The 11231-nt window shown below is 52.8% G+C and overlaps 1 protein-coding gene across 3 annotated transcripts in view; it reads right to left on the reverse strand.

Annotated features, from left to right (window-relative positions):
• Positions 1-10323, reverse strand: part of Zc3h18 (zinc finger CCCH-type containing 18) — a 42190-nt gene extending 31867 nt beyond the window's left edge. The window contains exons 1-3 of one of the 3 annotated variants that reach the window (XM_042702275.1): positions 10157-10323; positions 7575-7725; positions 2686-3300 (exon numbers count right to left, since the gene is read on the reverse strand). In XM_042702275.1, the coding sequence (XP_042558209.1) occupies positions 2686-3288 (603 nt within the window). In that variant the 5' untranslated portion in view covers positions 3289-3300; positions 7575-7725; positions 10157-10323. The remainder of the gene's footprint in view (positions 1-2685; positions 3301-7574; positions 7726-10156) is intronic. The other 2 variants (XM_042702274.1, XM_042702276.1) reach the window with 2 other exon arrangements.
• Between the last annotated feature and the right edge of the window lie 908 nt (positions 10324-11231).

The raw sequence follows: 11231 nt of genomic DNA on the forward strand, positions 1-11231 counted from the left end.
CAGGGCAAGTAGAACACACAGTCAGCCCATAGTCTTTCCACACATTCTGTTTCTAGGGGAAATCAACAGCCCAAGACCACAGCGCTGGACAAGTGCTAGCAGGATTCAACCAGTCTCCTCCATCTACACCTCAATGCAGTGGACCCTAAGGGTGACCCTTGCCCTATTCTGAACTTAATTAACCGTAAGACCAACTCAACAGCAGAGGCAGGAAGGGCTACAACAGGTTCTCCTAACTACAAAGGGACACCCAGCACCAGGCAGAGCTTTCTCTTAAGAACACCAAAAGTCCAACACAACCCACAGCCCACCCAACAGATGAACTGAATGTCACAGCATCTTTCCTGACGTTTTTCCCGGTGGTGTGGGGGCCCACTCTCTCTAGGCTGGTGTGATGCCACCGAGCCACCCCTCTGGACCCGTCTTTCGCTGGTGTTGGGGACAGGGCCTGTCCTCTCACCAGGGCGCATGCTCGTGCCCTCCTTTAAATGGGGAAGCACAGGCACATGGCTATCCACCTTCCCTCTGTGGAGACCGAGTGACTCCTCACATGTTTCCGCCTAGGCTGTCCTGACCCCGCAGCCCTCCCGGTCTCAGCCTTTATTGTGGCTTGTGATGACAGAAATGCCCGACTGTGCCAGTTATGAGTTGAGAAGAAGTCTTCTGAATTTCTCTGCCCAAGTTGGTCTTGAGCTGTGACACCCAGCCAACTAGCTCAGTTACAGGTATGAGCTACAGGCACCACTGGGCTTGCATCTTCTCTCTCTGCTAATCCTTGGATGGACGGAAAGTTCCCCACAGTGGAAGCACAAATGGCAACAAGGAAACCTAAACACAAAGTCCTTTGTAAGGTCATGTTGTCATTAGCTTAGGAGACTACTTCCTGCGCTAAGTAGTGAGGAGACGAAAGATCTAAAGTTCTACGTTTATAGCTACACATGCTCCCAAAGTTCTGCTCTTCAGCCCGGTAAGCACCATCTGCAGTCCTACTAACCACGATGTGTGGCAGCAGCATACTCAGTACATGTTATTGGCTGCAAAAAATTTTTTTGGGGGGTCGTGGGTCTTGAACTCTGGGCCTGGGCGTGGTCCCTCAGCTCTTTAGCTCAAAGTGAGCGCTCTACCACTTGAACCACAGCACCACTTCCAGTTTTCTGGTGGTTAATTGGAGATGAGTCTCACACTTTCTTGCCTGGGCTGGATTACAGGAGGGAGTCATCAGTGCCCAGTGTAAAATTGTTTTTGAGACAGGGTTTCACTATATAGTCCAGGTTGGTCTTCAACTTGTTATCTTCTTGGCTGCCAGTGCTGACCACACTGGCTAAGGTGCAGAGTGTATCTTAGACTGGGTGAATGAAAACCACCTTGCTGCTGGAGAGGATATACACCACAGACCCAGAGTCATAAATCCAACCAGGGATCTCCCTGATCCAACGTATCTTTGAGATACTGAACATCTTTCACCAAAATGACACAGATGTGCACCTAAGACACCTCAGTGTTGTGTGCCAGTCATAAAGCTTGAACTCAGACCTGAATACTGTCCCTGAGCTTCTTTTGCTTAAGGCTAGTACTCTACTAGAACCACAGCTCTACTTCTGGATTTTTGGTAACTAATTGAAGATAAGAGTCTCAAAGGAGGGTCTAGGAAGGTGGCTCAGTGGTAGAGTGCTTGCCTTGCATGCCTGAGGTCCTGGGTTCGATTCCTCAGCACCACATAAGCAAAAAGAAATAAGCCGGAAGTGGTGCTGTGGCTCAAGTGGTAGAGCGCTAGCCTTGAGCTGAAGGACAGCACCCAGGCCCAGAGTTCAGGCCCCACAACCGGAGCCAAAAACAAAACAAACAGACTCAAAGGACTTTTCTGCCTAGGCTTGGAACCCCAATCTTCATATCTAAGCCTACTAAGTAACTAGGATTACAGGCATGAACTACCAGCTCCCAGCCTGATTTTTTTCTTTTTAACTGGAAGATAAAGAGTCCTTGATCCTCAGATCTCAGTCTCCAGAGCAGCTAGGATTACAGGCATGACCCATGGCAACCACCACTCAGTTTTAATTGGCTCTCCTCACTTATCTCCTTCGGGTTTTATAGTTCCGAAAAGTATTGTCTAGAACTTCAGGCTGTTTCTTCAAAAAAAAAAAAAAAAAAACAAAATGGGCTGGGAATGCGGCTTAGTGGTAGAGTGCTCGCCTAGCATGCATAAAGCCTTGGGTTTGATTCCTCAGTACCACACACATAGAAAAGGCCCGAAGTGCTGCTGTGGCTCAAGTGGTAGTGTGCTCACTCGCCTTGAGCAAAAGCAGCTCAGGGACAGCGCCCAGGCCCTGAGTTCAAGCCCAGGACTGGGGGGAGAAGTCCTGATGCAAGTTTTTAAGACTCACCTGCTATGAAAAGCCAACCTCCCAAATCTGTATCCCAGACTGCAGGAAAGTGCAGGTGTGTGGACACCATCTCGGGTCCACGGAACCCTGAGGGCTCCTGACAGGCTGTCTGCACAGGCCTAGTGCTCATTCTCATTTCATGCTTCCCCTCTGCCTAGCACAGGCTCTTGCCTCCTGCAGGCAGGCCTGCCCCACCATGGCCCATTTCTGGGAACGAGGGAGACCAAACCCATGGAGAGCTGTTCCGGCCAGCCCTGCTGGAGGGCAGGGGTCTTGCTGGCGCCGACTCCTTCATCATACTCACATCTATCTCCCCGTCGTCAATCTCCCCATCGTCGTCCTCTTTTTTTTTCTCCTTGGCAGCTTCCGTGGGAGGTTCCTTTTCTCCCACGTTTTGGACGCCAGGCTTGGCCTCCTCCCCAGGAGCACCATCCCCCTTTTCCTCATCCTCCTCGGCCCCGGCCTTCTCGGTCTCATCATCCTGGGTAGTGGGAGCCGGCTCTTCGGGGACCTCCTCATCATAGTCCAGCTCGTGCTCATCCAGCTCCCTGGTCACAGAGGAGGCTTCGTCCCTGAGATCACTTGTCTGGTCTTCCTCGCCATCATCTGCCTCCTCCTCACATGGAGAACCCGGTGGGCCCCTGTTTAACTCATGAGCCTCAGAGTCTGGGTCCTGGGACTTGGGCTCACTGGCTCGGTCCTCCTCGTCGGAGCGGTTCTCCCCTTCCTGGCTCTGTACCCTGGCCACGTTCTCCTCATCCTCCAAATCAGAAGCCCTCCCCCCTGTCCCGTCCAAGTCCTGGTCAGAGCCGCTCTCCCTCAGTATGTCATCATCTGAGAGTGCCCGCTGTTCTTCTTCTTCCTCTGGGGAGTGAGGGTCCCGTTCAGGGCTCTCGGCCACATCCATCGGTACCCAGTTCTACAAAAGAAACACAACACAGACTCACAGCATGGCAAGGTGGAGAGCAAGCCAGGTCCGTTTTCCTGGCACACACCCTCAGCCCTGAGAAGATGGGACCACTGTATTTGGCCGGCACAGCTCCTCCCAAAACTACACACCATCCTCAAGAAAGACAGGCTGAAATTCTACTGCCTGCAGTTGGACTCTCAACACATGGCATGGTATGTGCCAACTGTCCTTGAAACCTGGCAGACACAGCTCCGCACAGCCCTTCTCTCACTTGTAGTCTGTATACAGTAACAGGGCCAGGGACAGTTACTCGGATTCCGAGTAAAGTACTTTTGAAAGTTAGTATAATTTTGTATATAGAATAGACAGAAAAATGGAAAGTCAATGTCTGGGGTCATCCTGAGAAGACTAAGGCAGAAAGCGGGGCCAGGCAGGGTGAGTGGCATCTGGGTTCAGAGCTCATAGCACTGGCCACCCTTCCCAGGCTACGGGCTCCTGCCACTTCCTCAGCCATCACCACCTCACTGCAGCTGGACACAGACCCTCCAGCGGAGCCGGACAGGGCTGGGGCCTAGCGACACACCAGAGCCCAAACCACTGCGCCCACACAGGTATTTGTTGCAGGAAATTTTACACATTGTATGCTGCTGTAACAGACAATTATTTTTGGAAATTGCATTTCTATTTGTTTTTTCTGTTGGTCGTGGAGCTTGAACTCTGGGCCTGGCTCCTGGCTCATTCTGTTTTTATGCTGCAGATTCAATCGTCGAGTAAACGTTTTCTGGTTTTCCACTTCAACAACTCATAGAAAGCACACTGGTCAGCTATATGTATAATCTCAATACCTGAGAGGCTGAGGCAGCAAGTTTGAGACCAGCTTGGGTTACGTACCCACACCTATTAAAACCACTGGAAGAAAGCTGGGCTCTGGTGGTTCATACCTGTAACCCTAGCTACTCAGAATCTGAGATCTGAGGATCATGGTTCAAAGCCAGCCCGAGCAGGAAAGTCTACCAGACTCTTTATCTCCAATTAACCACCAGAAAACAGGAAGTGGTGCTGTGGTTCAAGTGATAGAGTGCTCACCTTAAGCTGAAGAGCTCCATACCCAGGCCTAGAGTTCAAGCCCACAACTGACAAACAAACAAACAAATCAGAAGAGCAGGAAGAAATAGAAGGGATAGGGGAGAATTTTGACCCATTTGTTTTAAAGGAAGACTACCTAAGGTGGGCTCAGAGTATGTGGAACTGGAAGTTGTGTCTGCCAGCAAGCAGGGCAGCATGTCACAACAGAGCTTACTATCTAGGGACAGGTTCAGTGTTCATGCTGGGAGAATGCCTAGGATTTTATTTAAACAAGGTATGCCAGCTTGTTTCGGGATGCTCACACTATAATCCTAAGAAAGCTGATATCTATGGATTGAGGGTCAAAGCTAGCCTAGATAGACAAATCTGAGACTCTTACCTCCAACTAATCAGCCAGCAGAAAGCCAGAATTAGAGGTATCGCTCAAGAGCTAGAAGGCCAGCCAGGAGCAAAAAAGCTGACCGACAGTGTGAGACCTTGAGTTCAAGCCCCAGTACCAACACACACATACACACACACACACACACACACACACACACACACACACACTCATGCACACACAGAAAAACAGGCCATAGTCAAGCCGTCTAATATCTTAGCAACCTCTAGAAGCAGTCTATTCATTCTAAGATTAGTATGGGTTTAGAGTATTTCACAGACTACCTTCTCATGGCCTTGTGTTCTTGCTCAGCTTTCTCATGGCTGGTGTTCCACTTCTAGACTATTATTTTGCTGGTTAACTGGACACAGAGTCTCTCAGACTTTTCTGACTAGGAAAGCTTCAACTCATGACCCTCCAGTTCTCAGTCTCCTGTGTGGCAGGGATTTAAGAGGGTTTCAAGATCCTCCTGTTCCACTTTCCAACTATAGGCCCACCTCTACATGCCTGGTCACACAGTGTATTTAAATCTCCACAGGAAGCCGGGCGCTGGTGGCTCACGCCTGTAATCCTAGCTACTCAGGAGGCTGAGATCTGAGGATCTCGGTTCAAAGCCAGCCCGGGCAGGAGAGACCGTGAGACTCCTATCTCCAATAAACCACCAGAAAACCGGAAGTGGCGCTGTAGCTCAAGTGGTAGAGCGCTCGCCTTGAGCTGAAGAGCTGAGGGACAGCGCCCAGGCCCAGAGTTCAGGCCCCACGGCCCACAAAAAAAAAAAATCTCCACAGGAGCTGCCTACAGGTAGCACCTGCTGGGAGCTTTGGGAAGTTAGTCTGCTCAACTTGTTACTGAGTCTCATAGAACCCATACAAAGGGGGACATATTCACACTCTCACTCTTTCTAACTAATGGAAGACTTGGAACAAAGTTACAGCTTAAATCAGCTGTAGGCAAAACTAAATACCAAAACCAACCAAACAAACCCACCCACTGGGGATGACCATTCCTTGGCTTGTCACTCACTTGCTGCCCTGTGACCATCGCTTTTCTGGACTGGCCCTGACGATGGGGCCCAAGCTCTAAATGGTTTTACTCTGCTGTCACTGTTTTAATCAGATCCAAGTCCTTTACCTGAACTAGTCCAAGCTCACCAGGTGTTAAACAGCAGGATGTTTGCTTTTACTTTGCTGCTAGAATGAAACAGTGAAGTCTGGGCTTCTGAATTACAGGGCTTGAATCCTCACAGGACTGCCTTCCAGGTTTAACATCTGGGGCAAGCTAATTAACTTGTCAGGCCCCTGTCTTCATCTGAAACATGGAGACAATAGTAGCTACTTTTATGAAGTTGTTGCAATGTTTGATAAGATGATGGATAAAGTTTCTGGCACAAGCTGGACACATTCTAATTTAAAACAAATTAAGTGAAGGGCAGGGAAGTTGGCTCAGTGATAAAGTGCTTGCCCTGCATGCATGGAGACCCTGGGTTCGATTCCTCAGTACCACATACACAGAAAAAGCCAGAACTGGTGCTATGGCTCAAGTGGTAGAGTGCTAGCCTTGAGCTGAAGAGCTGAGGGACAGCGCCTAGGCCCAGAGTTCAAGCCCCACAACCGACAAAAAATAAAAATAAAAAATAAAAAAAATAGGAATTAAGTGAAGATAAATATTCTCCATAGCCAGGTGCTGGTGGCTCATGTCTGTAATCCTGAGATCTGAGGATCATGGTTCAAAGCCAGCCCCGGCAGCAAAGTCTGTGAGAGTTTCATCTCCAATTAACCACCAGAAATCCTGAAGTAGTGCTGTGGCTCAAAGGGGTAGAGTGCTGGCCTTGATTGAGCAAAAGAGCTCAGGGACAGCACCCAGGCCCAGAGCCCCAGAACCAGGGGGAAGCAAAATAAAACAAAACTCCTCCAAGCCAGTGCTGATGGCTCACATCTGTAATCCTAGCTACTCAAGAGGCTGAGATCTAAGGATCAAGATTTGAAACTAGCTTGGGCAGACAAATCCAAGAGACTATTATTTCCAATTAACCAGCAAAAATACCAGAAATGGAAGTGTGGCTCAAGTGGTAGAGCATTAGCATTGAATGGAAAAAAACTAAGCTCAAGTGCAAGGTCCTGGGTTCATGCCTCGGCACTGACACAAGTAAGTAGAAACATACTCCTAGCCAGGCATGTGGCTCCTGCCTCTAACCTCAGCACTTGGGAGGCCGAAGGAGGAGGAATGTGAGTTCAACTATGGCATGGCTGCCTTGAGCAAAACTCCACTGTATTCCCGTCAGCTTCAGTCCAAGTCGTTTCAAAGGCTGAGCATGTTGGCATATACCTGAAACTGCAACTATTTAGGAAACGGAGGCACTCAGAGGACTGATCCTATCTAAACAAAACAAAACATTACATCTTTTTTTCTGTCGTTCGTGGGGCTTGAACTCTGGGCCTGGGCGCTGTCCCTCAGCTCTTCAGCTTAAGGCGAGCGCTCTACCACTTGAGCCACAGCACCACTTCTAACATTACATCTCTTAAGAGTGTTCAGGAATAAAGTATTCATGGTTTCATTTGACAAACACTATAATAAAACAAAAAACTGAGACTGAGACTACTGTCAGGTACTGAGTTTTGAATTCAGCCTTGCACTGGATCCTATTTACTCTTCCCACGAAGCTGAGATTATGAGATTACAGCCTGTCCACCACATGCAGTATTTACTCTTTTGCCCGAGCTAGCTTTGAAACAGTGATATGCCCAATCTCTATTTTCTCAGTAGCTAGGATGCCTTTTTTTATTTTTATTTTTTAGTTTTTGGTGCCTCATGATCTCACCTGTGTTTCTTGCTCACGGTTGGTGCTCAACAATTAGAGCTAAACTTCCAGTTCAGAATTTTGCTGGTTGACTGGGGATAAGAGTCTTGCAGAATTTTCCTCTTGGGCTGGCTTCAAACTGTGATCCTCCAGGTCTCAGCCTCCTGAGTAGCTAGGATTACAGGCATGAGAAACTGGTATCCAGTTCCTCATATCGTTCTTAACCTCCCCCACTCCATGTTCCAAATAAATGTTGTCCCCCTTTCCTAGGTAAGAAGACCAAGGCCGTATAGATATGGCATGGCTGCCAGGAAACGAGCTCTCACTTTTAGCCAAAGTTTAGACCCGACTTCTAAGTGAATTTTCTAATTCTTGTTTGAAAAAAAAGCCTATGCATAAATGAGGTCTTCTTGTCAGTCTACAAATTTTGCCCACTTCCCTTTTCTCCTTCCAAACATAAATGCAATAAATAAATCAAATGCCCACAAACGTGGCCCTTTCATACTGAGGTCACAGCAGGTGTTCACTGGTCAGAACACTTGCAGGCAGGCAGCTGTATAGAGGTGCGAGAGAGGTGCAGCTCCCTCTCCCTGCCTGTACACCCTGAATACAGAGTTGCTTCAACTTCCAGGGTGTAAGTCGCTTCTCCGCAGTTTCCAGCAATCGATACTGTACAAAGTGGCGGGACAAGTGACACTGAGGTCACTTGTGACTTCCTGGTCTGTAGTGGAAAGACTGGGGGTCTGGACTTTGGGGTAATGGACTGCTTTGAGAATCTATTGATAGGTCTGAGTTCTTTCCTTTGATAAGACCAAACATATAAAACTTCTTTCACTTCAAAACCACTGAGTTTCCCCCCCCATTATGAAATCTTGCTTGGTTATTACTGTGCCATACGATAAATATATATACTTGCATATTAGTGCGCTACCTGTTTTTTTTTTTTTTTTTTTTTTTTAATCAGTCGTGGGGCCTGAATTCTGGGCCTGGGCGCTGTCCCTCAGCTCTTCAGCTGTAGACTAGCGCTCTACCACTTGAGCCTCAGCGCCACTTCCAGCTTTTTCTGCTTATGTGGTGCTGAGGAATCAAACCCAGGACCATGACATGCATGCAAGGCAAGCACTCTACCACTGAGCCACCTTCCCAGCCCTGCTACCTGTTTATTCATATTTGCCAAGCAGTATTGCTATTGGGAAGCCTCCCTTACCCCCTGCTATAGTTTGGACTAAGTGACCCCCAAATGCCCACAGGCTAGAGTCTTGGTCCCAGAGAGGCACTGCTGAGAGGAGCTGAAAACTTTTAAAAGGTAGCGCCTAACTCTCTGCTTTGAGAAACTTCTGCAGGCCACTCAGTCTGGCCTGGGAAGTGAGAGGAGTTACCAAGCCAGGTAAGATAACTGTTAGGTCAAACACCGGATGTGATGAGAGGATAAAAGCCATCTTCTCTCCTGGTTTACAGAGTTAATTACCAAGACAAAAATATGAGAGAGGTTTTGAGCACCAATGGCATAGCTACCTCCTACTTTTTAGCAGAGCAGCTCCTGTATGAATGTCTACAGGATCCGGATAGGATTCCGATTCCTGCCTTCATGGGCTTACAATGGTCAAAGCATGCACGTCAAGGATGTTAAAGGGGGGAAAAAAACACCACCACCACCTGGGGGCTACGCTCAACCACCAAAAAACTCCTTGGTAAGGATATACTCACCTTGAAACGGTCTGCAGATGTGGTAAAGTGAAAAACCCTTTTAAACCTGAGCAAGGCCACAGCTTACTTACCTGTCTGCCTTCTGGAGTGATTCCACTCAATTAAGGATGATGGAGCACTCCCCACCTACAACCCGAGAGGGGGCCCGGGCTTTAGGACACTTTGCACGGATGGGTTCTAGAGCTGGCTGAACTCACAGAGCGTAATATTACAGGCACATATTCTCCTCCTCCAGGTCTGCACAGTGGGAGCTAGCCTCGGTCCAGGCCTGCCCCGAGCATGTCAACACGATGGGGGCCGTGGGGAGGCTCAAAGGGCCAGCCGCGGGCCGGTGTCAAACGCGGGTCCGAAGGAGGCAGGACTTACTTTTGCAAAGGAGTCCGCTACACAAAGCTCACTCAGAAGCCTCGGCGGCGGCGCCGGCCCGGCTCGGGAACCCTGAGGTTCGGGCGGGAGCAGGGCCGGGCGCCGTGCTTCCTCCCCGCCTCCCCGCGCGGCGGCGCGGCCTCCCGGAGGGCCGAGCCGCGGCACGTTCCCAGGGAGACCGGCGCGCCGTCCGCCCCGCGCCCGCCCGGACGCGCCCCGGGAGCCCCGCGCGGCCGCCATCGCCGCGCCCCGCGGCGCCTCGCCCCCCTCTTTGTGGGCAGCAGACATGTGCCGGCGGGCGGCCCGGAAGAGACATGACAGCTCGGCCGCGGCGGCGGCGGCGCGCCAGGGCGCAGGCGTCCGGCGGGGGGCGGCGGGCTCGCGGCGCCCGGCCCGCCCGGCCCGCCCGGCCGCGCTCCGGCCGCGCTCGGGGCCGCGGCTGCGCACGGCCGGGGGCGCGCCGAGCGCTCGGGAGGCGGCGCCGCGCTCCGGGCCTCGCTCCCGCCGCCGCCCGCCGCCGCCCCGCTCACCTCAGCGCGAGGCCGGAGACCGGGCCGCGGCTCCGCTGGAATCGCGGCGGCGCGGGCGGGGCGTCCCTCGGCCCTTCCGCTTCTCACAGGCTCCGGCTACAGGGGCGACGCGGGCGGAACAAACGGGCTCCACTACCCGCGGGGGCCGGCCATTGTGCGACGTCATCAGGCCGCGACGACCCGCCGCCAGCCGGCGGGCTTCCCTTGCTCGCCCCGCCTTCCCCGAGCTTCCTTCCGGCCTCCGCGCGGCCCGACACCCGGAGCGCGCGCCCGCGCGTCTCCGCTACGGCGCAGGCGCCGCCGAGGGCCCCTCCCCTGCGGGGGCGTGTCCCCACGTGCGCGCGCGCGCCGGCCGGAGGCCCGAACGCGCCTGCGCCGGGTCCGTGCGGGTCACGTGGTGGCCCTAGTCTTCCCGCGCACGGGTCGCGGACGGGGCAGAGCCGGAGAGAAGGAAAGGAAAGGAAAGGGGCTGGGGGGTAGGGACGGAGGGAGGGGCTGAGGAAGAGGGGAGGGGAGGGGCTGAGGAAGAGGGGAGGGGAGGGGCTGAGGAAGAGGGGAGGGGAGGGGCTGAGGAAGAGGGGAGGGGAGGGGCTGAGGAAGAGGGGAGGGGAGGGGGGAGGGGAGGGGCTGAGGAAGAGGGGAGGGGAGGGGGGAGGGGAGGGGCTGAGGAAGAGGGGAGGGGAGGGGCTGAGGAAGAGGGGAGGGGAGGGGCTGAGGAAGAGGGGAGGGGAGGGGCTGAGGAAGAGGGGAGGGGAGGGGCTGAGGAAGAGGGGAGGGGAGGGGGGAGGGGAGGGGCTGAGGAAGAGGGGAGGGGAGGGGCTGAGGAAGAGGGGAGGGGAGGGGCTGAGGAAGAGGGGAGGGGAGGGGCTGAGGAAGAGGGGAGGGGAGGGGGGAGGGGAGGGGCTGAGGAAGAGGGGAGGGGAGGGGGGAGGGGAGGGGCTGAGGAAGAGGGGAGGGAAGGGATGGGGGTGAGGAGGGAGGGAAGGGATGGGGGTGAGGAGGAGGGAAGGGATGGGGGTGAGGAGGGAGGGAAGGGATGGGGTGAGGAGGGAGGGAAGGGATGGGGTGAGGAGGG

Source organism: Dipodomys spectabilis, unplaced genomic scaffold, assembly GCF_019054845.1.
Source record: "Dipodomys spectabilis isolate Male_0828 unplaced genomic scaffold, ASM1905484v1 ptg000318l, whole genome shotgun sequence".
Classification (NCBI taxonomy): domain Eukaryota; kingdom Metazoa; phylum Chordata; class Mammalia; order Rodentia; family Heteromyidae; genus Dipodomys; species Dipodomys spectabilis.